Source organism: Aedes albopictus, chromosome 2, assembly GCF_035046485.1.
Source record: "Aedes albopictus strain Foshan chromosome 2, AalbF5, whole genome shotgun sequence".
NCBI classification, from domain to species: Eukaryota; Metazoa; Arthropoda; class Insecta; order Diptera; family Culicidae; genus Aedes; species Aedes albopictus.
The window spans coordinates 286,458,498-286,484,507 of record NC_085137.1 but is presented as its reverse complement, the minus strand read 5'-3'; the positions used below and the strand labels follow the sequence as shown (position 1 = coordinate 286,484,507).

The following is a 26,010-nucleotide window of genomic DNA, read 5'->3' as shown; positions in this document are numbered from 1 at the left end:
TGGCGTACCCGTTGTGAACAAATCGTTTGGTTCGGTAGTCTGTCTCTAGGCGCCGCTAGTGAATCTGTAGTCATTATATCGCTTGTATCGCAGGATTCCGATAACTTTGAAAGTTGGTGTCTTCGGCAAAGTTGCTTGATGTGTCAAGAACATTTAAAAGGGTTGTCTGATTTAGAAGTCTTGCCACTAGGCGGCGCCAGTTAGCGGTAAAGATTTCATTTCATTAGTTGCACTCAACTCTGAGATACACTCCCGTTCAAAAGTTTGGGGTCACCCCCTCAAAAACATGTAATTTTTTTAGGCCCATATCTCCGCCAATTTGCGTCCGATTTCAAAACCCTAGGTTTCATTCAAAAGATAATAAGTCAAAGAAACTTTGAACATGATTTAAAAGAAACTTCTTCAAAAAATTGTGTATTTAAACTTAACCCAAAGTTGACAAATTTTCTAAAAAATGAATGTAAACTTACGGCAGTGTCGCTGGAAGTTGGGTCGACCAAATTTTAAGATGAGAGCGGTAATATGACCCATTTTCTATTAGCTTTCAATTGCTTTTTACAGAACTTAGCTAAAAAATCTAGAAAAAAAAATTATTAAGTAAATTAATCCTTGATGTCATCGACCAAAAGTTTGGGGTCACCCCTCAATATGATGTATCGGCCAAAAGTTTGGGGTTACTATCGTAAAACATGGAAAAGTGATTTGTTGATATCTTTGTCATCTTTCATTCAATTTTAATTCTTCTTGGCTTATTTGAAACAAAATGAATGATACTTACTGCATAGACATTGAACCACACATATTTGTTGAAATTTACATACTAAAACTTAACGTAAAGTTGCGTCATTTTTTGAAGCGTGGTGAAATGTGCTAACTTTACATACCATTTTTATATACAAAAATCGTTAAATACGTTAAGTTAAAGACATCAAACGTAAATTTAGTAAATTATCTTTGAAATGAACCAAAAATAATTAAAATTCAACTATAGATGACGAAGATATCACCAAATCACTTTTCCATGTTTTACGAAAGTGACCCCAAACTTTTGGCCGATACATCATATTGAGGGGTGACCCCAAACTTTTGGTCGATAACACAAGGATTAATTTACTTAATAATTTTTTTTTCTAGATTTTTTAGCTAAGTTCTGTAAAAAGCAGTTGAAAGCTTATAGAAAATGGGTCATATTACCGCTCTCATCTTATAATTTGGTCGACCCAACTTCCAGCGACACTGCCGTAAGTTTATATTCATTTTTTAGAAAATTTGTCAACTTTAGGTTAAGTTTACATACACAATTTCTCGAAAAAGTTTCTTTTAAATCATGTTCAAAGTTTCTTTGACTTATTATCTTTTGAAGGAAACCTAGGGTTTTGAAATCGGACGCAAATTGGCGGAGATATGGGCCTAAAAAAAATGACATGTTTTTGAGGGGGTGACCCCAAACTTTTGAACGGGAGTGTACATATAGTAATTTAATGAACTATAACATTCTACTTTATGCTTTCAGCCAGGTTCAGCAAAGTGTGACGACTCATACAACAATTTCAAGGGTCTTCTACAATCAGTGTAAAAGGAAAGAGGGAAAGAGGGTTGAAAATGGACATTTTTTTATTAACGTAATTTATAGACGCTTTCTAATGAGGTTGAACAAAATCATGGATGGTGATATCTATCGATAAATTGTAATTTTTAAGTAATTTGGTTGTATATATATTTTATAGCTTAAATATATATAGAAAATTTGGCATCGAAACTATTAAGTCTCTCTTGAATGTCAGTAATTTTAAATTAATGAAATAAACTATAGCGATACATCCAGCACTAATGTACATAGATCTTAACACACTATTCCTAGGCTTTCTTCCCTACCATTAAACAATAAAGCATAACAGTAACAACAAGGTAGTTATAGATTTTCCAGATAAGTTCCATTTTTAGAGATTCCTGCGTTTTGTCGCATGCGGTTCGATGTAAACGAAGTAGTCGTAATGTCATTGATCGTCCGAAATCGTTTGGTTTTCGCGTACATATTCCTTGGGGAAAAATCCAACCTGTAATGGAACGATAATGCAGGTTCAAGAAGAGGCACACGGAGTACATATATGTATAGTTACAAACCTTTTCTAACGTTTTTCCCCGCCACCATCCTTTACTGTCGCCTTCCTTTCCTATAACAATTACTTGGCAGCCCTGCCGCAGCGGCAATTGGTTGGGTTCATTCGGGGAAAAGTCGTACAAGGCCGTCGCTATAACTTCTTTGAAAGGCCATTGTAGCGATTGGTTTAGGCTGTTTAAAGAATAAAAAATTAGGGAAGGGCAACAAAAAACCATTGTTTTACTTTTTTTCGAATGTCATTAACCTGAACGTCGGTTCCTCGGTTACCACGAATTATCTGTAATGCATTCAACGTCACATACATAATCAATCAAGTTACGTGATGTTACACAAGAATGCTTAATTTGCGGCTGCCTTGCTCCATGGACACCCAACCGGATCTGTGGCGAAGATCAATTTTAATGGGTCGGCGCTCGAATATTCCAATTAGCCTTCCATTAATTACTGGATAGTTCACACGAAAGCCTTAGGTAATGTTGTCCACCGTCCTTTCAGCCAAGGGCTGAAAGTCTCTCAAATAAAGATAAATCAATCAATCAATTGTCCACCGTCCATCGTTGATTTAATTAGTCTGATCAGCTCCCCAGGAAAGATTATCTCGTCCATGATTCACCATAACTCCGAGCTGCATCACAATCTAAGAACACACGATGCGTTAGGATATGGTATTCACGGTAGTTCTGGAGGATTTGCCGTACGATGATCCGTTGTCTATTGGCCTTCGATGAAGCCGGCTTGATGACTTTCCATGAACTCATTCGTTTTAGGTGACAGGTGACGGAAGATGATCTGGGATAGCACTATGTAGCCTGCATTCAAAATGTTGATCGCTAGGAAGTTTTAACATTAGAATTGGTCGCCTTTCTTGTGAATGAATTAGGTAAATTACTCCTCTGATAGCTGTTAAGTTTTCCGGTTAGATTGATTATCAATATGTGTGTTGGAGCCAATGAACATCCCTAGCAGCTGGACTCATCAACGACAATTATCTGTGTCGCAACAATGACGTCATCATCAGCATCCATCTATATACTTATTTGTCTATTGTCAGTAGTCATTCGTCTCGTCATGTTAGTCTTGTAGTCAGTACAATGTAGCTTTAATAAATGTTACTTTTATATTCGTTTTATTGTTTGTATAACTCGCGTTTAAATGTTCTCGACCACCCGAAAACGCGGAATACAACAGTGGCGACGAGGATTTTGGAAATCTCGGTGAATTTATGAAGCATTTACCGAGATGCGTGCAGTGCTCTAAAGGAGAAAAATAATCCATACCATGATCAATCGCCCCGGGTCGAACCATATGCATGCAGTGCCAGATGGTCCCCACTCAGCAAGACTAACTCAGCTTTCACAGGGGCAGCATTCGCAACATGCAGATCATGCATCGCAAGCAAATCAATTTTTCTCCTATCAGTCATTCCAAAATCAATGTTCATCGTATGAGCATCAAGCACTTCAGTACGGTGCCCCTGTGGTGCATGTCTACCATCAGACGGAACAACTACCCGTCAAGGTGTCACAAGATCTCGCAAGGGATGGGCCAAGCACTATTGAGTTATTACAAGCACAATGCGTACCGTCATGCACCACACAGTCGATATCTTCAGTAGACGCAAACATGCCGCTCGATCCAAAAATTCAACAACACAACGAGACAATGAACAGTATATTGTTGTCTCTACAGCAGCGGCAGTGTCTTATCGATCAACTGATGGCGAAATATTTGGCGTCTCGCGATATTCAGTTACTCCCAGTTGGTAGCTACTACACACCGTTCAGCCAAACGGACCCGCCCGTAATACCAGTGACACCATCATCCACGGAAGATTCCTCCCATGAGCCAGTACATACGAGCAGCATTTCCAACTACAGCAGGGAGGGAGAAGCTTCAACCAAACCAGAGCAGATCGATTCGAGCGATCCGGCGGAGATCAAGCGTGATTTCTTATTTGATGTGAAACGGCAATCTTCTTCTGCATACAGATTAGACTGTTTCATCAAACCGCAACAAAAGCAGCTGCAACTGAAACAATCGCAAAATCCGTTGAAAATAAAGTGTTTGATTCATCTAATAGACCGAAACGGATTTCCAATGCAACGAAAAAGGCATAGTATAATCAATGTTACTTTAACTCGTGCACATGTGACCACGTACATAATCTGTAAAGGCCATCACAAATTTCACCGTCAAGGATATGCAATCATTTGGCCTAGAACAACCGCTACTCGTCGCAAGCTCTTCGTCTGGATTTTACTATGCTTTCTGTTACAGAGCATCTGTGTTCTTCGTAGGCACGAAAAACACCAGGATAGTTCTGACACAACTCAACAAATTAGAGGGGGAGATGTTGGAGCCAATGAACATCCCTAGCAGCTGGACTCATCAACGACAATTATCTGTGTCGCAACAATGACGTCATCATCAGCATCCATCTATATACTTATTTGTCTATTGTCAGTAGTCATTCGTCTCGTCATGTTAGTCTTGTAGTCAGTACAATGTAGCTTTAATAAATGTTACTTTTATATTCGTTTTATTGTTTGTATAACTCGCGTTTAAATGTTCTCGACCACCCGAAAACGCGGAATACAACAATGTGCAAACAGATGGCCAACTTTTCTGGGTATATATATATATATATTAGGCCTGTCCATCTTTTCAAAAATGTTCTCTGATTCTCAAGTCCACCCCCATATTTTGATTGGCTTCCTAAAAGAAGTAACTGTAAATTTCCAAAAATCCATTGAAATTAAGAGGTGCATCAAATCAATTTTGTGTTTTTCGACTATTTTTGAACTTCGAGAATTCATAACTACACTAAAACTAGTCAAAACTTAATTCTTTTGACGGAAATTGAAAGCTATACTTGTTTGCTACAAGTTCTCCGAACAACGTATGCCAATAAAATTGAAGGAAACATGTGTAATTATCACATTTGTAATCAGAAAAACCTTAAAAAGTTGATTTATTGATAGGTTTTGTTCTGGAACACCCTAATATACGTAATAAGTTTGATATTTTAAAACGGCATCATATTCTCTCATGTTTTTTGGTTATTTGCTTCTTTGACACCAATGCTGTAGGAGTTGAGCAAAAAATATTAAAATTCGGGAAAACCAAATGTGGCCTAAAACCTAACTTTTTCGAGGCAATCACGCTGTGGCGCGAAATTGTACTGAACGTAGTAGCTTTGCTTCCTTGTAGTTTGCCTTGGCTACCCCCAACTACGGGTGATAACAAACAAACGTGATGATGACAGGTGTTGGCTATCATATCAGTGCTGACGTGATGCCACTTTTTGCGCGCCAAAGCGTGATTGCACCCGAAAAGCTAGTTTTTAGGCCACATTTGGCTTTCGCGAATTTTAGTAATTTTTGCTCAACTCCTACAACATTGGTGTCAAAGAAGCAAATCCGTAACAAATTTTGAAAACGACGTATAATCAATGCTACACCATTGATTATACGTCGTTTTCAAAATTTTTTGCTGAAATAACCAAACAACATTGGAGAACATGATGCCGTTTTGAAAAATCCAACTTATTACATATATTAGAGTGTTCCAGAACGAAATCTATCAAAAAATCAACTTTTTAAGGTTTTTCTGATTACAAATGTGATAAGTACACATTTTTCCTTCAATTGTATTGGCATACGTTGTTCGGAGAACTTGAAGAAAACAAGGGGTCATGCACAAATTACGTCACGCTTTTAGGGGGGAGGGTGGGTTTTGCTAAACGTGACAACCCATACAAAAACATTGAGGTCCCATACAAAAAGTGTGACATAGGGGGGAGGGGGGTCGAAAAAGGTCGATTTTTGCGTGACATAATTTGTGCATCACCCCCAAGTATAGCTTTCAATTTCTGCCGAAAGAATTAAGTTTTGACCAGTTTTAGTGTAGTTATGATTTTTTGAAGTTCAAAAATAGTCGAAAAACACAAAATTGATTTGATGCACCTCTTAATTTCAATGGATTTTGCTGAAATTTTAACCAGTTTTAACATTTTTGAAAAGGTGGACAGGCCTAATATATATTGATGAGTTCAGATGCTTTGCTGGTTTTGAGTTGGTGTATGATATTCTTAACTTTTTTCAGAATTCATTTCGTCCTCTGCTGTACTGGCATAGTCGTTTCCTCCATTGCCTTGATTACCATGCTTATTGAAGTGCTGCTTCCACCTTTCAACCACCTTGATCTTACGTTGGTCCATCAAGAGGCTCACATCCTTATCCCTGGTCATTTCGGAAGTCCTGTTGGAGTTCCTCGTCCGGCAGCTCTGCCATGAGATTCTGCAGGTATGCTGAAGCGACATTCGGTTGCTTCCAGTCGATCTCGCGTCGTACCGTGGCGATCGTCGGTAGCGTACATTGTTGATGACGGAGAGTTTTGGGAGTTTTGTCTGCGCCACGATAGGTCATGACGTCTATAATGTCGGACAAGTGCCGTTCATCAATCAGAACGTGATCAATTTGCAATTACCGAATCGATGCTCAACCTACACATTTCTTCGTCGATCTTCCACCAACCGGTCACTTGAGGAAAGCCGTTTCTCTAGCTCGCGTGTGTTTGCCGCAGCTCTGGTAGATGGAACGGTAACTTTCGCACTAAAGATCTCGTCTACAACACCTGCTGCAGCTCTACGATGACGAATCTGCGGTGGGTCAGCGAGTATGCAGGTGGTTCCGATGAAGTTGATAGATCGGTAGTTTTACGGATCGACGTTCTTTCAATCACCATAATGACTATGCCATTTAACCCTTCAGTGCGCATAATATAAAATATACTCTCTTCAGTGAAACGGTTTATTCGGGGAACTGACTTTCGGGGTAATGGGTTGGGTAATCGGGTGAACTGGCATTTAGGTAAATGACATTCGGGCAAAAGTAACACCACACGATTGGTCCAGAAAGAAAGTTTAAGCTGCCATTACACATTTCGGATAATTATTCATTTACCCATACAAGTAGAACATTCGTGTGTATCATAAACCGAAATCTTTGTTTAACGATTTCAACGCGTTTTGGCATAAAATTGCTTTCAGGACCATTGTCAGTGGAAAGTACTCACCCAGCAAAATTTTCACCCAAATCGTTTCGTTCATAGAAAGATACTAGCTCCACAATAGTTTTAAAATGCCTTCGAGTCGACAGGTAATACAACACGCTAAAATTTTCTTGCTTTTGATAAATTTTCATGTGTTTTATAATTTTGTTATCGGTTCTGGAATAATAGAAAAAAATAATGAATTCAACTATCTTAATTAAAAAAAGTTTAGTATACTTTAAACTTAACGCGTAAATTGTCTCATAAGAATTCGATGCTCCTTGAGGACGGACACGTAATAAATAGGTGCCAACTTTTTTCTTCTCTAACTTATTGGTAGCCGTGTCTCGATCCATCGCCCCAACGAACCAGTTGAACTCCGACAGTAATCGATCGCACACCGGCGGCGGAGACTGGTTCTGTTTGCACCGGCCCGTTGACGATATGCAGCCTTTGTGCACTACTATTTCGCAACTTTTGCAGCGGTAACCTTGGTGAATTTTTCCTTTCAGAAATTTCGAGCAATGCCTGCAGATAATGGGTGCGTCGAAGGTGCATACGTTGAATCTATGATCCGTATTTCGACACCCTATTGGATCTATGACTTCCCTGAAATTTTGTGAAATAATAGCTTTTAGAGTCACATCAACATTCTTTTTGGATCACCCTAATTTCGTCGAACATTTTCCGGGTGTCACAAAGATGTTTAGTCTACATACTCACATGGCTATATCGAAGGCCCTTTTCCATTTATCCCGCTCTTCTTCGGTTTTCATGTATAAAGTAAATGCTGTCGATTGGGTCTTTCTCGCTAATAGTAAGGAATACTTCAGTCTACCGTCCCGACCCAAAGTCCGTCGGGAGTGGCAGATCTCGACACGGTAGTCTTGTAGATTATGTGCCTCCCGAAACACATATTGCCCTTCCTGTGGAATGAGAAACGGAACGGATGAGTTGAATGCAATCGATGCACAGTGTACAAATTTGAACTTTGAACAAAGAAATATAACCAAAATATGTTCCGGTCAATGTTATAGGGTCTCCACCTCCAGTTGGCCTAGTGATTAAGGCTATGGATTGCCATTCTGGAGACAACGGTTTTGATTCCCGTTCTGACTTCCTGGGCATAGTGTATCATTGTGCTTGCCTCACAATATACTAATTCATGCAATGGCAGGCAAAGACAGCCCCACGCTATGTCAGAACCTGCAGATTATAAAAATGAATGTACATCGGGTTTCTTTCCATCAAACATCAGTATTCAAGCTATATTTTCATGTGCAGAAGGTTTTAAAATATTTCATCGGGGAAATTTTGATTTTTTCATCTTTTTAGCTGTTTTTCATACAAATTTACATGAAATTCTTATTTTCGGCCATTTTTTCTCCCATACAAAATGTATGGAAAAATTTTCACCGATAGAATATTTTAAAACATTCCGCAAATGAAAATATAGCTTGAATGCTGATATTTGGTGGAAAGAATTTTTATAATTTTTATAATCTGCTGGTTCAGACATAGCGTGAGCCCTTCAATTAAAAACTGTGTAGTTGAAAAGTTTCAGTGGGAACGTAGAGCTATAAAGAAGGAGACGTTCCGGTCAACAAACTTACGAGGAATACCTATTCGAAACTTTTTAATATCATTTTTCATTGCTGTTTACTTTTGAAAGTAATATGGAACGAGCTCAACAATTTAATATTAATACTTGTGTCCAGTAACTTTTTGTAATGGAAATTTCTTTGAAGTCCTTGTGTTCGCGCCAACGCGAAGGAATAGCACAGTGAAAGTCACAAGGTGTTACAGTCCACCTTCCAAGCGAGCTACCGATCCCGAATACGTTCACCCCGAAAATCCCCGTTCCACGACGGAACACCTTGTGCATAGAGTATCTTCGTGCCTGTCACACGATATACAAATACAAAATGGTCATTGGCAGATGGAGCACTTAGTCAAACTGTTGAAGTGCTCGCCAAGAAGAAAAAGATCAGGAAAATGGGCACAATGAGCCACTTACCAACGTTTTTCAGAGATAGATCCCATTCGATTCCCCTAGGTTTTTTCAATACTAGAGGTATTCTTCGTTACTTTATTTATAGTGGCTGATAAAGACTTACCCCGATTTTTGTATTCGAATTTTTCACTAATATCATCACCTTTTCAAACACAAAGGCATATCGATGTTTAGTTTTCTGATCCTCGTGGGCTTTTATATTTAAATCACCATCTAACAATAGCCTACCATACTGTTCGAGATTGTTTCCATTCGGAAGGTTCAAATCTAAAATACTTTCCTGGAAGTAAAACATTTCATTCATCATTACGCTGTACTCAGAACGGTCGAGGATATTATCAACTTACTTTAACCTTTTGTATAACAACCAGGTGTTCCGAATCTCGTTTAACTTCGTTGGAATACTGTGCTACATCTACCATTGCCTCTTTGGCTCGTTCAAGGCCACGGAAATCTTCGTGTGACTAAAAAAATGCAAACAATTATTGATAAGTATGCGACAAATTGTGCTTCTAACACATACCGGACTTGTTTCTTGTACTAATTTATCTAATAGAAGGTGATATTTCAAGATTCTCTGCATAGGAACAGATAATATGTCACGTAGTTGCAATCGACCATCACTGTGCTCTTTTTGACTTTGCTGTAATTGAATTGAATAAATACTTAAAACCAGTTTTTCATTACTAATTATTGTAACACATTCTTACGTTAACAATTTGCTCAACATTCGACGACTTCTTGCACACTTCTCGAAGCATATCGGTAGCGTTGGTCATACTGGAACAATAATCTCCGTAGATGAGAAACGGTTCTCGAAATTCTAAAAACACTACACTAAGTTTCAACTTGGAATCCACGGCCACCGCTTCCTTCAGTTTGGCCAGGAATTTTTCGTGGATGTCCACTAGCTCTTTTATACAGGGGAATATTATACGTAGCACCTCTTTCGTTAGCGCCCTTTCCAGCGGTTGCATAAATTTGTATTTTAGGGCCATTAATGCATCTAGATAGTTGGTTTCCGTGTCGACTAGTTCTTTAATGACGAAATCTCTCTGCTCGAAACTAGCTGTCGATGCAAACTAAACGGATGAAATATACCATTGGGTGGTGTGAAAACGGTGAAAATTGCACAGTTACAACATTAAAGATATAAAGGAAACGATCAAAAAAGCAAAGCTCAACTTACCTGGTTCCTTGAAATATTCTGTATTGAACATAAATCTTGATAAACTTCTTCTACTTTGGTATCATGTTCATCATGACCACTGCAAACTATGTGATTGACGGTTCTAAGAACATGCAAAAAGGGAAAATAATAAAATAAATAAGATAAAACAAATTGCCATAGCAGATGCTGTAATGATAATGACAAGCAATAGGGGAAAAAATCTTCAACATTTTTGCAACATGCTAAAAGTTTGGGAACTGCCGTTTATCAAAGATAAGTATATCAAACCTAATGATTATGTTAACCATTGTGAATGTTAACATAAATTAAGAGTAATCCTAACTTAAGTAGCATTTCAAATTTCTATTCACTGCCTCTATCTGAAGGAAAAAAAGATTGCATTCACTTTAAAAATCTGCAATTTTTTTTCTTAGAGACTAGAAGCTTTCATTCGTTACCAAGCTTTCAGCCGGCTTTTTTGACGAGAATTATGGGTTCAGTTCAGTGGGGTTATCTTTAGATTTAAGAATATTTATGGAGGAAGCTCAATCGCTAGTGGGCAGGTCACTGGCGTACTGGTGGATTCAGAATATTGCGAACCTGAGAAACTGGTTTGCGGCTGCCAAAATCGAACTCAAGACCGATATTATAAAAGCAGGCAAAAGGGCCTGTTTCGAAGGCCTATGTCAGAGGGCCGTTATGAACCCGTGGGATGACGCCGACAAGGACGTGACCCGAACCATTGGCCCTTTTTCGTAGGATCGCGGGGATTGGGAAGGGCCTTGTAATGATTGCAATGGAATTCCTAACATGACCAGAAAAGCAGCCAATACACAGACTCCCGAGATGTTTAGATCTGCTATGCAGAGATATCTGGACTAGGGAGTCTTGCAAGAGATTTAGAAAAGGCAAAGCCGACAACAGCGAGACCATGCGAACGAAGCGAGACGAGGACGTGAAGAACACGCTGCGACATGTACACATATCAGCGTCGATCAGGGCACCGACCAATGCGAGCTAGGCTCACGCTGATTGGTGGATGGTGTGTTTTGGGAATGCTGGGGTGGGATATATACACTGAGGATACTGTTCGTATGTTTTTCATAGTTCACATCTTATGAATCAGTTATTTTCATTGTTTTCATCATTTCATAGTTCTCGTATGCTTTTCATACATTGAAAAGCGAAATCCATAAGACTTGTCGTATGAAAAATCTCATAAGAAGCATCGTATGAAAATCATAAGATGTGTTATGAAACACCATTGCTTAAAAACAACAAAACCTTTTATTGACTTCTAACCACTACAACTTCCGAAGTATCGAAGGGCGAATGAGTAAAGCACACACTCGCCAACCTTGACGTTCTTGGTTCGATTCCAGGTTGCGATTTTTTTTAATTTGTGCAAAATATTTCATTAAAATATGTATGATAGTCATAAGACATAGTTTCAGTTTTTATACGTTATCGGTATGATTTTCATACGTGAGTGTTATGAAATTTATACAGTAACAGTATGACAATAATAGTTGGCGCTTTGAATCCAAAATCATAGTTCGTGACTATGATTTTCCCAAGAAATTCTTGTGGCAAAAAATCATAGTTGATTCGTATGATTTTCGGAGTTGTATTACCCGTTGCAAGAAAATAGAGAGCGAAAATGGAGCAAAATCGTTAATAGTCCTCCGCTGGTATGTCTAATCGTTATGGTGTCTTCTACAATAAGTGCGCGAATTGGCCAAGGAATACTGCGCCGAAAACACCAAAATGATTTTTCTTACAGGCGGAGATGTATGGGCGCTTGCGCGTACAAATTTTCGCGCAACGCATAATAGTATCCTCAGTGTAAGTGATCGCATTTGCTCGAAGAGCAATCAGTCTTTTGAATAAACGCGTTGGAAATTAAATCCAAAGCCTTTTTCCTTGGACAGCCAAATAAATCAGCCTTTTACAAGGCTTCCATTTGTTATGTGAAGTCGTCGAGCTATCCTCTGCAGCAGTTGTTCATGTGAGCCCTCTTCAGTGGGAAGAGCCGGCCATTCCTCAGTCCAGTGTCCGTGATCGGACATATAGTGTCTATAATCAGTAAGCTCATGGTTTGTCATTAAAGTATGCCGAATGTATCATCTGCATCTGTCTAGGTAATCGGGATCCGAATGTTATACATGTTAAAATGTACATACTCGCTAGTACCGCGTAGTGGAGATATATCCTTTCAAACGACCCATCAACTATAAGCACTTAACCACATAACATAAGTGGAACTCCATGGTCAGAGCGAAGGAAAAAGTTGTTTCCAGCACGCGAAACTGTTATATATTTCATAAAAGGCGTCGAACTGTCACTTATTTTGGTAAACAAAAAACATCTGATCCAACCAGTATTCCAGTTTTGGCAAAGAATACAGGAACGAAGATTGGCATCTGAGATATGCGCAAAAGTAGCTGCTGGAAATAATTATTATTCTGGAATTATTCACTTCTTCATGTTGTCATAAATTCATTGAAATCTTCGAAATAACACATCCACGTTTCACATATCGATCTCCCTATACATTTAAAGTCATAAAACGTACTTTCGACTTGAGTTTACAGAGTTTATTACAATTTATGCCCTATTTTAGATCTCCACGTGCTGCCAGTCTGGATCTATGAGGTCTTCGTTTTACTTCACAGCAATGAAAAATGGTATACATGCTGAAAAAGAGTATGGCAATGTTATAATGCATTTGACGTTTCGATACCCTGTATACCAGCGTACGAACTCGGAAAGGCATAAACTTTTTGAGCCAGAGTTCCACTTATGTTATGTGACTTAACCTTTAAACTAACATTTCCGAATTCCCCATCTTTCTAATATCAAATTGATATGCTCACTAGCACCGGCTAATGGTGGAATTCAGAATTCACCCCGGCCCATCATTTGTGAGTCCTAGATCTACCAAACAATTTTTCCGAAGACATCAACTTTCTAAGTATTCAGAATCCTGAGATATGAAATGAAAAATTGTTAATTTATTTTTCTGTTTGTTGAGAGCACCGAGCAAGTTCACAGTGATAAGCACAGCCAAAAGCCATACAACTCAAGTGAAACATCTTCCTAACATTTTGTGATGAACGTGGGTCGTGACTACCCCGTTGGGAAACACTGAATATTGTAGATTATGCAAGACATATGTACTTCGAAAAGTAATGTTTCCACCTCCATGTGAAAAATATAATAGCAAAAAAAGCGATCCGATTTGACATAATCACGGTGCGTTGACAACAAAAAGATATCAAAAAATGCAAATAATATGTTGTAACAAAATAAACGTTAAGAAAAATGCTACGAATGATCAACACGATCAAAATTAATTTGAACAATGATCTTCTAACTCTCTAACAAGCAACAAAATACGATTCAAACTACGAAGATCTACAATACAAGAACCACGATAATTAGCTATTAACCTGCGGTGTAGTGGTTGAAGAGAAAGTGACATAGCATAGGTCTTCATAAATTTTCTCGCCATCATTGGCGATGTTATCGTAGATATCCCTGGCTTCGTAATCTATCATAACACAAAACGAACAATCTTATTAGTGAAAGTGTAACGCCTATCATAGCTGTTGTTTCATTACCAAAGCAGGAATGATGATCTGTAGTCCAAGTCACTCCGTAAAATTGGTTAACGTTATTCGATTCGACTACATCCCTAACTTCCGTTTTAGTAGTAGTATAAATGTTAGATCTGTAATTCGAGGAGTCAATTTTTGAATGAAGCAGATTGAATTATTTGAACATGAACATGCAGTTCATGTTCAGCATGAAAGAAGCATATTTGTAGACATAGTCTATATCTTCTCAAACTGTATTTTACAATGAAAAGATAAAATTTAGCTAAACTTTCGAAAATCTTACTATCTCTTAATACGCTTGGAAAATGATGAAAAATATAATTACAGTATTTTAAACATTCTACTTACGATCCGTGTAAATCTTTATAGATGTCTTCATCAGAGTGACTCTTATCCGACTGTGATATTTGATAGTTGAAGCCGCTGCAAGAATTAATACAGTTTCAATCAATATAACAAACAACCTATGAAGTTATCAAAAACTTACACTATATTATGCGCCAACTGGGCTTTACGGGACTGGGAAAGCTTTGACAAGGTTATTAGCACACGATGGAAGTTAGTGAGATCATACAGCATGGTGGGATCGAACAGATCCGAATCCTTAAGGCCGAAATTGGTTTTGCATATTTCCAAAAACAGCTTGATGTTTTGAATGCATAAAAACTGAAAAGAAAAATGTGTATTAGGAACTTGTGAGATAAATAGTTTTATAGAGTAAAGGTACTAAATTTCGCCACCCCAAAATATTAGGGGGATTCACCGTATCTCAATCAATACTATACTGATTCTTCAAAAGTCTTTAAAAGGTAGGCACTTTTTGGACGTTAAAAAAAGTGATACATTAACATTTTTTGGTTCTTTCTCGAAAAAAAAAATGCTATTTTTTTACATAAATTTCATTGCATTTTAGTAGAGATTTCCAAAGATTTTCCACTGCTGTTCTCAAGATATCTTCTGTAAGATATATTAGAACCTATCAAATCTAATCTAATCAACCAGCACAAGAAAGCATCCTGGAAATTAATCAGGTTAGATTACGCCCGATTATTTTTCTTTTCAATCTTAATGATTGCAGCATATCGAAGATATGATACAAGCATCAAAGCGGCCACGCCTACTGCGCAGCGTTTACTGCAAAGATGACTCTTTGAAATGATTCGATTTCAATGAACATTCATTTTAAATCAGATCACTTCTTCGAATCTACAGGGGAGGAAGGATGCGTGGACATTAGCACATTGAGAGTGCACAAGCCCTTCAAAGTTTGTATGGGAATTAGTATGGGAAAACGACGTTTTTTATTCAATAGGCTCCTAAAATGAAAAATATTTTCCCGATTTTGTTGTACCTATACCGCAAAGAAGCATGCTATTCTGATCTCAATAGATTTGATAGGAATACACGAAAAATGAGTAAATATGTCATATTAACCAATGCTTGACTAATTTATGCAAAAATTGAGATAGGCCTTTAGGAGCCTATTGACCGTAGCTTTCCCCCAAGTATTCTAGAGTGTTAGTTGGTACTACAGTAGACGTTCGCTCGGTGCAAACGGTTTAACTGCAATGCTTTTTATCTGCAAGTCCGCTAAGTGCAACAATTTTGCAGTTATCGCACCGCTATCTGTCAAAAACAAAACGTCCACAGAGTTGCGATGTTTTTCGGATGTACTACAGCTGCATTGCGATGATTTTGAGTGCATTTTGGCTGCATCCAACAACAATTGACAACCGTTTGACGTCTGTCAGTCGTTGCAGTTAGCGAATTTCATTCGGTAACTGAAACGTAAACATGTTGCAATTATCGAACGTCTACTGTACTAGGCTACTCTATCAGCTATAACTTTGCCGAAGACCACATTCAAATCGGACGTCCCATTAATATGTTATAGATTTTTATCCAGGATGAAAATCTTTGATCATGATTGTTACACCATTCGATGGGCATCACTGCAATTTGCCTTGAAACATAGTAGCCATGATTTGTGTGGGCTATCTTTGGCGCCAAGTGCAGCAATGTTGCCTGGTGGGAAGCTGAACGATCACTGTTAAAGATTCACCACTTGGATAAAAATCGATAACTAATTAATGAGGCGTCCGATTTGAATGTGGTCTTCGGCAAAGTTGTAGCTGATAAAGTAGCCAAAGAGTATCAAAGGTCAACTAACGCTTTTGAGCCCTTGGGGAAATACTACGATCAATTGTATAAAAAACGTCGTTTTCCCATAGTAATTCCCATACAAAATTTGGAAGAGCTTGTACACTCTCAATTTTCAACCAAATCAGCTCAATTGTTAGGAGCAGGCTTGACAGAAACTCCCTCGCGAGAAAATGAGGAAGCAATTTCGGCGATTTTCTGAGGAGTTAAAATAAAACTCAGAAATCACAACGCAAATCCTCAACAGCAGCGAGCACGAGCTTGCCGCGCAGCGAGGAGTTCGTTCAACACTCATAATTGCTTGTTGTGTGTCTCACGTCCACTCACACTCCAAAAACTCTCGCGAGTTCCACTCCCATACAAAGAAAGACTCTCGAGGCGAATTCATTTTTCATTTTTCGCGCCGGTGATTAGTGCACGAACAAAATTATGTTTACATAAAAATGAGATACAGTAGACGTTCGATAAGTGCAACATGTTTACGTTTCACTTACCGAATGAAATTCGATAACTGCAACAACTGCCATACTCACATAACTGTCAGTAGCCGCAGAATGCAACCAATGTGCATACGGAAAACATCGCATTGCAACAAAAGTGTATGCGAAAAACATCGCATCGTTGTTGACATATCATTTTGACGGATAGCGGTGCGATAACTGCAAAATTGTTGCACTTAGCGGACTTGCAGTTAAAAAGCATTGCGATTTGCACCGAGCGAACGTCTACTGTTAAAAAAATCTCACGATCTTATCCGCGAGCGGTAATGGCGGCGGCGGGCATATCCAACCGGTTCGGATTTTGACGTTTCTTGGGGGAAAGTCAAAACAGTTTCATTCTCCTCCTCACCCCTTCACCCACCGTTTGGTGGCACCAATCGATTGCGATCCCCAAGAAACGTCATAATTCGAATCGGTTATTTGTGCCCGCCGCCGCCATTACCGCTCGCGGATAAGTGGAAAGTCCATTTTACGAGCCGATTTTATGAATGAATTTTGACAGGAGGTAGCGTCCAATAACCCGTGAAAATCAATATCATCATCAACATTGTTGTCACTTCGTAAAATGGCTCATCACAAGAATTTGATTACAATAACTGATTTTTCAACTAAGGGATGCCAGATGATTTTTTTTGAAAAATCTGTATCAAAATTTTCAAAAATCTGTATCAAAATTTTCAAAAATCTGTATCCCATACAACATTTGGGAGAAAAATCTGTATCCCATAAAAAATGAAATAGCCCCTCCAGCTCTAAAATCTGTATTTCATATAAAACGAAATCTGTACGAATGCTCAAAAATCTGTATAATACAGATAAATCTGTATAAATGGCATCTCTGCTTAGAACACACATTCACATCTCACCAGAAGTTTCTTCTTCCAGAAGGATTCAGTGATGCCTCCAGGATATTTTTTTTTCAGAAGATCTCTCAGGAAGAAGATCCTTCGCGGATTCTCATAGGAGATCCTACAGAGATTAGTCTGAGAGTTCCTTCATGGATTCCTTCAAAAGTTCCTACAGGAGTTTTTTGGGAACTAGTCCAGGAGTTTCCTCAGAGATCCTCCAGGAGATCCTTCAGAAATTCCTGCAATTTGTTCAAGAATCCCTCCTGAATTCTTTTAGAGATTCTTCTTGGAATTACTTCAGGATGCCTCAAGAAATTTTTTCAGAGATTCTTTCAGGAGTTCTCTCAGGGATTGCTCTACAAGTTCCTTCGGTGATCTCTCAGGGATCTCCCTAATAGCTCCAGGAGGAACCAGAGATGCCTCCAAGTGTTTATTAGAAATTACTTCAGAAGTTCCCTAAGCTACTTCAACGGGGGTTCGTTCATGTATGCTTCCAGAAGTTCCTTTAACGATTCTTTTAGGAGGATTCATAATGCCACCTGGAGATCCATCAAGAACCCCGTGGGAAGTTTCTTCAGAAATTTCTGCAGGAGGTCTTTAGAAATTAGTCTAGGAGTTCCTGCAGGGATTCCTTCTGAAGTACCTTAAGAAATTCCAACAGGGGTTCTTTCCAGCAATTCTATCAGAGATTCCTCCAGGAGTTTCAGGGATTCTTACAGATGTTTCTTCAGAGATTCCTCCTGAATTTCTTCTGGGATTCCTACAGAAGTTCCATCAGAGAATCTTATAAGACGATCCAAGGATACAGGGGAATTCAGGGATTACCCCAGAAGTTTATTCAGGGTTTCCTATATAAGAGTTCCTTCAGGATATCCTTAGGGGATTGCTCGAGAAGTTTCTTTAGGATTTCTTCCAGGGGTCGCTCCTGGGGTTCTTTCAGATTGTAGGTTGAGGTTGAGATTTTTCCAGGAAGATTCACGGATGCCTCCAGGAGTTACATCAGAGATTTCTCTATAAGCTTTTTCAGGAATTCCTACAGGAGTTGCTTCAGGGAATCTTGTAGGAGTTCCTTCCCTTAGGATGATAACAAGGCATATCTCCATGATATTCTTGAGGGATCTTTCATGGAGTTTCCACAAAAATTCCTCAAGAATTTCTTTCTGGAATTCTTGATAATACCTCCTGTAAATCTTTTCCCCCTACCCGGAAAGATCCGCTGAAAATCCTTCGAGGATTCCGCCTGGAAATACTTTGGATATTCCTACCGGAATTCATTCGACCATTCCCATGGAATCCCTGCAAGGATTTCTCCTGCATTTTTTTTTCAGGGATTCCTCCTAGACTTCCATCAGTGGTTTCCCTGGACTTCTTTCGAGGATTCCACCAAGCTTTTTCCTGGAATTCTTTCGGAGATTCCTCTTGGAATTCCTTCGGAGATTCTTCCTAGATTTTCTTTCGGGGTTTCCTCCTAGACGTCCTTCGTAGATTACTCCTGAAATTCTTTCGGGGATTCCTTCTAATATTCAGTGTGTAACCCTATTTAATATTCAATGTTGTATTTTATTACACTCGGGAATGAAAGGCGTTTCATGCCATATGTCTAGAAACATTCAAGCCACCTATGTTTGGATAGAAGAAACCCTCTAAAATAACTTGGTATGAGATTATATCATTATAGCAATCGTGTCGAGCAATGCACATAAGAATGCATAACCGTAGGCGAATAAACCAAATTAATATTCAAAAACGGTAAGTCGTGGAAATTTCCACCTAGGTAAGCCAATGCAGATAATGTGCCACCAATGAAAATTCAACTTCTATATGAGGTTTCTCTCTCCAAAACTGACCTCTAAAAAAAGACAATAGTACGCACTTGTACACTATGAGGTAGTTATTGCGTTTTATTTTTTTAGCTCGACCCAAATCGTCTCGCGCTCGTCTAATCATTACTGGTGGAGTGCTCAGATCGTTAAGATCGATAAAAGTGTGATACTTATCTGAAGTTGAAAAGTTTAATCTTGATTCTTTTTGAACTAAAGTCGAAGTAAGTGCGCGATTAAAGTTTCAATTTAAATTAAATTAACAATTTGTATCCCTTTTATAGTAAATTTAGTGAGTTGTATAAAAAAGTAAGGAAAAGCTTGAGAATCGTAATTGTGAATAATTTGAAGAAACCGATCAGGTAAGCTGGTGAGCAATTGGACTTGAGTGAACACTAAATTTTGAACACGTTGAACAGGCCTAGCCCGAAAACGTGGGCGGTTTATCTGGGGTTATCCCGGGTGGATTTTCCCAACCGAAGCCAAGACGTGAACCAGTGGCCGATCATCCAACCGTTCGTCCGTCGATCGAACGCCACGTGCTCGATTGTGATGAAAACCAAGCCGAGGAACTCGAAACGTATCAAGGCTTGGAAGCGAGCTACACATCAACTGCTCGAAAGCTCCACTAGGACCGGGGACGCATTCACCCCGTATTGGCCCACGCACGAGTTGGCTTTTACGGGACGTTGTTGGAGGCAACCACGTGTTTCGCCAAGCTGGTTCGTCGCATCGGTGTCTCGTCGACCGTCTACGAGGACTTGCTCGAATCGTCCGACGTGGGAGCAGCCTTTCGCCGAAGAATAAGGTCAGACCATATAATTTGAATACGATTGCGCAACGTATAAACTAGTGTACTCGAATATTTAAATCAGCCCGAACCGCCTATTTGACGAGCTCGATTGTGACGTCACGGTCCGTAGCCAGTTTGTTCTGATTAAGAATATAACTGAAAAATTAGGAACAATTAGAAACGGATGGATTGTAAAGCTCATTAAATTTGCTTTTATTATTTTTTTTTTGAATTTCGTTGATTTTAAGAATAAAGTTTACCTACTTCGAGTTTAGTAATCACCTCACCAGACCGTGGTCGTAATTTGAAGAAACAAACGAGTTTGTTTGAGCTTAAAGTCACTCGAATCACTACCGATCAGTCCTGGAGAGTCCTCCAATATAATAGTTTTTTCTTTTTTTAATTTTTCTTTAGTTTTTTTTTGAATTGGTTTGGTTTATTTGCGTCGCGTCGTTTGGGTCAAAGTTGGGATAAGAAGTTCTGCTAAACTGTTTGGCCTGCCCTGAGCAGGAGATCTCATACCGGGTTTTTGAAAAGAGGTAACGGTCCTTCTAGATGAGGGTGGCGCTTAAGCCGTTATCTTCGTGAACAGAGCGGATTGTTACAAGTGGTTATTCCTCTTAGAATTCCTTCGGAGATTCCACCTGGATTCCTCATGCAATTCCTCCAGGGATTTCTCCTGCACTTCATTTAGGGATTCCTCTTGGACTTCTTTCGGAGATTCCTCCTAGAATTCATTCTGGAATGTCTCCTGGAACTCCTTCGGGCATTCCTCTTGGATATCCATAATGGATTCCTCCTGAAATTTCTTCTGGGTTTCCTCCTGGAACTTCAGTAATTTCTTCGGAGATTTATCCTGCATTGGTTCAGGGATTCCTCATTGAATTCCTTCAGGAATCCTTCTGGAATTCCTTTGGGGTTTTCTTCTGGAATTGCTTCATTGATTACTCCTAGAATTCCGTCGGAAATTTGTCCTGGCATTCCTTCGGATAATTTTTCTGGACTTCCTGTGGGGATTCCTCCTGAAAATCCTTCGAGAATTCCGCTTGGAAATCCTTCGGAGATTCCTCACAGATTTCCTGCAGGAGATCCTCCTGGGATTCCAGCAAGGATTTCTTCTATAATTTCTACGGGGATTTCTACTGGAACTGCTTCAGGAATTCTTCAAGGGATTCCGTCGGGTATTCCTGCTGGACTTCCTTCAGGGATTTCTCCTGGGCTTCCCTCGGGGATTCTTCCTGTAATTTATTCGAAGATTCCTCCTTAAAACCCTTCGAGGATTCCTCCTAGAGTTCCTTCGAGAATTTCTCCTGGAATTCTTTCGGGAATTTCTCCGGAACTTTTTTCGAGGATTCCTCCTGAAATTTCTTCGGGGATTCCTCCTAATATTCCGTCGCGGATTCCTCCTGAAATTTCTACGGGAATTTCTCTTCAAATTTCTTCGGAAATTCTTCGTGGAATTCTTTCGGGTTTTCCCCTTGGAATTCCTGTGGGAACTCCTCCTAGAATTATATCAGGGAACTCTTATGGAATTCGTATGAGGGATTCCACCTGGATATTTTTCGTTGATTCCTTACAGAAATACTTATAGAAATACTTCTACCATTCCATTCTTCTCGAATTCCATTAAAAAAAAATCTGGAATTTTTTTAAGGATTCCTCCTGGACTCATCAAATCCTACTGGGATTTTTCGGGAATTCCTCATGATATTCCGTCGTGGATTCCTCCCGGAATTCCTTTGGGGAATTCCTCCCGGAATTACTTTGGGGAATTCCTCCCGGAATTCCTTTGGTGATTCCTTTTAGATTTCCTTCGGAGATTCTTCCTGAAATTCCTTCAAAAATTCCTCATGGCATTGCTCCAGGATTCTTCCTGGAATTCTTTCGGGATTTCCTTCTTTAATTTCTTCGGTGATTTCTCCTTCGGAATTTTTTCTGGTATTCGACGATTCTTCTTAGAGTTCCTTCGAGGATTCCTTCTTGAATTTCTTTGGAGATTCCTCCTGGACTTCCTATGGAGATTCTTCTTAGAACTCCTCCGGGGCTCTGCTTTGTAGAATCCGCTTGTAATTCCTTCGAAGATTCCTCCCGGAATTCCTTCGGAGGTGCCCCCTCGGATACCTAAAGGATTTCTCCTGTAATTTCTCTGTGGGATTCTTTCTAGACTTCCTTCGAGGGTTCCTCCTAAAATTCATTCGGGGATCCCTCCTGATATTTTGTCGGGGATTACTCCTGGAATTCCTTCGGGATTTCCCCATGGAATTCCTTTGGTGATTTCTATTCACATTTCTTCGGAGTCCTCCTAGAATTCTTGCAAGATATTCTCTTAAAATTCCTTCAGTGATTCTTCCTAGAATTCCTTCGAAAAGTTCTCCTGAAATTCTATCGGGGATTTCTCTTGGAATTTCTTCGGAGATTCCTCCTAGAGTAATTTCGAGGATACCACTTACAATTCCTTCAGGGGTTTCTTCCATCGAGGATTCTTCCAAAAATTCCTTAGGGATTCTCTCTTGGTATTCCTTTGGTGATTCCTCTTCGAATTTCTTCGGAGATTCCTCCTGGAATACCTTATGGGATTCCTCCTTGAGTTGCTTTGAGGATTCTTCATAGAAAAAGTCATTTTTGGAGTGAACATATAGCCTTTCGGTACACCTTGATGCACGAGAAAGGCAAAAAAGTATTCATTTTAACGTAATAGTTTATGTCATCAATTGTCACGTAAAAGCTCAGACTACAAATTCTAGAGCGTAAAGACAACTTCTTTGCTTTGCCTATGTTGAAATATGGTCAAATTTAGGTCACGCCGATTCAAGCCGCCGCCGTACAAAATATAGTCGGCGCATAGGTCTAGTTAGGAGAAGGCTTTGAATCTGGTTACGAATCGAATAAGCGGTGTGGAGCAAAAACGATTTTTTGAATCACGCTACTTCTACATGAATCGAACACTCTTGGGCATTCGATGAATTTATGCTAAATCGTTTCGAGAGCCACATTGTAATCAATACACTGTTCTCCGTCCGTTATATTCTTTGTGTACAGCAGCCGACGATAAAAAATCGCAGCTTCACATTTATCTAAAAACGTAGGGTGACAAAATCGCGCTATCACTGTATCAGTAAAGACATTATACGAAACGACATCAGTGCTGATATTGATATTATTCGCCACGTGATATGACACCGCCTTCTTTCATTTTTTTGTTTATCCATGATATGATTACCATTTGATCCGAATCGGCTCGTAGGGTATTTAACCAATAATGGACCCGCTACAATTATTCTTAAAATTCCTACTCAAATCTGTTTTCACTGATAAGCTTCCACCGGGAACCAAAAGCCAATGTTCCTAGATATTTCGATAGGATTATTAAACAATTTGTAAATGTTTTAACATACCTGCGGACCGTGAAATAATATAATTAGACCCTGAACCCGGTAGTGGATTTTAAATGATTTTTTTTAAATGAAAAAATATGGTGTTATTGTTCAGTTCTTATTTGCAATGTGTAGGAAGGTATAGAACTTATTTCGCAATCATTGGTGAAGACAATTCAATCAGGATATATTGTTTTGCGTTCAGGACAAATTTCAGCTACTAAGTGGTACGCTATTGGTTAAAATACCCGAAATATATTGTATATGTAACTAGGAAAAAAACTGCTGATTCAGTAGACGAGTACCAAAAAAGTATTAGGAGGAATCAGTGCAGGTTCATAAAACAATGTCCCTTTGATTGATAATATTAGAATAAGTAATTTCACCTTACATAGATTTATACAAAATTTATAAGAACAAATTAAAATTAATTTAGGGACAATATATCTCGATGAGATCTTTTCACAAGTTTTGCTTGAAATATGGAACAACACTGGAGCAGGATGAGAAAATTCCTATGCTGGATCTGTGCTGCCCCAGTTACGTCCGAAAATCGAAACCCAACACCTACTCACATGGGCCATTTGTGGCTTCCGGTTGAAATCTCGGGCCTCGAATGCACTGGAGTCCAAAAAGTTCAGCAGATTGCACAGCAGAACGCCATCCCGCAGGATTGCAGCCAGGGTTTTGATCTCCGAGTCCGATTGGTTCGCTTTGTGATCCGCTGGGATGATTTTGCACCGAGTGAGCCAGGCGGCGCACTCCCGCCAGAGATCGTCTGCCATGGCCATTCCGCAAGGGCTTGGTTGTTGTATTCACGGGAAAATGTTTACGGGAATCAATTTTTTCAATAAATATAGCACAAAATAAAAGCACAAACACAGAATTTTACAGAAGTGACTGACTGGCGAAGAAGATGAGTGAGACTGCCTGTCCACTCTCTGCAAAACGAACGTCGGCTGAGAGCGAAATTATCGTTGCACTTCTTACTCCTATGTGGATTTTCGATGCCAAATTGTCAATATTTGCTTAAATTTGTTTTGCTTCACTATCTATCTCGCTCATTCTGTTGCTGTCAAAATCGTCGATATAACACAGTATCGAAAATGTACGGAGATTAGACTTTATTTTCACCCTTCATTTTTACGGGCGATTTTCAGAATGAACAATAATTGTTTTACGAAAATTATTTCTAGATTGAGTTTAAATAAGGGCGAAAGTAACATGAGAGATTTCTCTTCATTGACCCTCTCTTCTTCAAATCAAAGTGACAAGATGCAAGTATGGTTAAACTTTTTGGTCATAAATCGCTAGGTTGCGATGCAATCTAGCGTCTAAGTGTAAAAAAGTTCGATTGAATTTGCATCTTGTCACTTTAAATTGCAGAAGAGAGTGTCGATGAAGAGAACTCTCTCATGTTACTTTCGCCCTTTTTTAAACTCAATCTAGATTTTAATTATTTTACGAAACGACGTCGTTATTGTACAACACAGTATTGGTACAACATTGGTGATATTTATTGATTGAAATTCACGTATTTAGGAATTCAAATGCCGGTCAAAAATTCATTCATAGAACTACTAGGGGGATTCACTAAACATATTAATTTGCTGCGTAAAGCGCTGTTTGCAGATCAGAAGGAATTTCTCAGCCTATCTTGATGCATGGGAAATTCCTTGCCTGAATTGCTCAAGAAACCAGTTTTTCTTCCATCGCAGTACGCAGTTGCGAAGAAATGACAATTCAAATGGCAGTCACCGTAGAAAGTTTCTGCCAGGAATCGCTCAAGAAGTTTCTTGAGTAATTCCTTTTGAACTCGAAACTGCGCTTAAGCTATGATTTTCTGCTTATTTGAAATGTTTCATGATTTTGCGAATAAAATATTGTCGTCGCGGTTGAAACCCAAAGTTTCCTCACACCCGACAATCGAATTTCCTCAAAATCTATACGTGAAACCTAACGTCGGACGTAGTGCGCTGGACAGCGGAACTGGCCCTCTATCCAGCGCACTGTGCCCGACGTACGTCCGACACATGGTTTAGGAGAAACATCGATTTTCGCGTGTCAAAAATTCCGATTTTCAACTGCACGAACAATAATCAAAGATTGCCTTGGTGATCGCGACGTTTAATCAGTTTAATCAGGTTACACTGTTTAGTGAATTCCCTTACTATAATTTTAAAAGACTACCGAACCAACGTATTTTGGATACAGGGTTACGCCAATTCATTATGAACACTTTACACTTCCATTAAATTTTGTTTTTATAAATCAGGCCAAACATGTCAAAAGGTCCTATCTGCAGAGGAGAGGCTCTCTTTGGTTTCCCTCTCTTTCGTTCATATCTCGGCTGTTTGTGTTATGATTGTCTCCTTGCATTGAACGATGGTCAAAACAATCGTCTTTTGATTTGTATTGCAAAAATAGTTGAAAAGTGTATCATTACATTGCAATAATTGGGTTGTTTAGTGAATAAAATATTGCTAGTTTCTATAGCCTAATCGAAAGACCTAATTTTTCTGAGTATAACGTGATT

At 39.1% G+C, this 26,010-nt stretch overlaps 1 protein-coding gene across 3 annotated transcripts; it reads right to left on the bottom strand.

The window, feature by feature from the left end:
• Positions 1 to 1,596: 1,596 nt before the first annotated feature.
• Positions 1,597 to 24,414, bottom strand: LOC109408214 (protein vav). 3 transcript variants are annotated; one of them, XM_019681463.3, is made up of 14 exons: positions 24,050 to 24,414; positions 14,467 to 14,645; positions 14,328 to 14,402; positions 13,983 to 14,092; positions 13,812 to 13,912; positions 9,899 to 10,270; positions 9,712 to 9,831; positions 9,536 to 9,652; positions 9,292 to 9,468; positions 7,898 to 8,100; positions 7,412 to 7,783; positions 7,199 to 7,351; positions 2,125 to 2,293; positions 1,597 to 2,057 (listed from the first exon to the last, which is right to left on the bottom strand). In XM_019681463.3, exons 1-14 carry the CDS (start codon positions 24,263 to 24,265, stop codon positions 1,998 to 2,000), a joined length of 2,424 nt encoding a protein of 807 aa, XP_019537008.1. In that variant the 5' UTR covers positions 24,266 to 24,414; the 3' UTR covers positions 1,597 to 1,997. The 3 variants fall into 3 exon arrangements, with proteins under 3 accessions (XP_019537008.1, XP_019537009.1, XP_029728789.2); XM_019681464.3 differs by lacking the exons at positions 13,812 to 13,912; positions 13,983 to 14,092 and adding an exon at positions 10,378 to 10,480; XM_029872929.2 differs by lacking the exons at positions 14,328 to 14,402; positions 14,467 to 14,645; positions 24,050 to 24,414 and adding an exon at positions 10,378 to 10,480.
• Positions 24,415 to 26,010: the final 1,596 nt, after the last annotated feature.

Excerpts from the sequence above, each read along its gene's own strand:
- LOC109408214 (XM_019681463.3), bottom strand. The coding sequence starts at position 24,265 with ATGGCCATGGCAGACGATCTCTGGCGGGAGTGCGCCGCCTGGCTCACT. Across the intron at positions 13,913-13,982 it reads AGATCATCATTCCTGCTTTG|ATTACGAAGCCAGGGATATC; the intron begins GTAATGAAACAA and ends GTGTTATGATAG. Across the intron at positions 9,653-9,711 it reads TAGTACAAGAAACAAGTCCG|TCACACGAAGATTTCCGTGG; the intron begins GTATGTGTTAGA and ends GCATTTTTTTAG.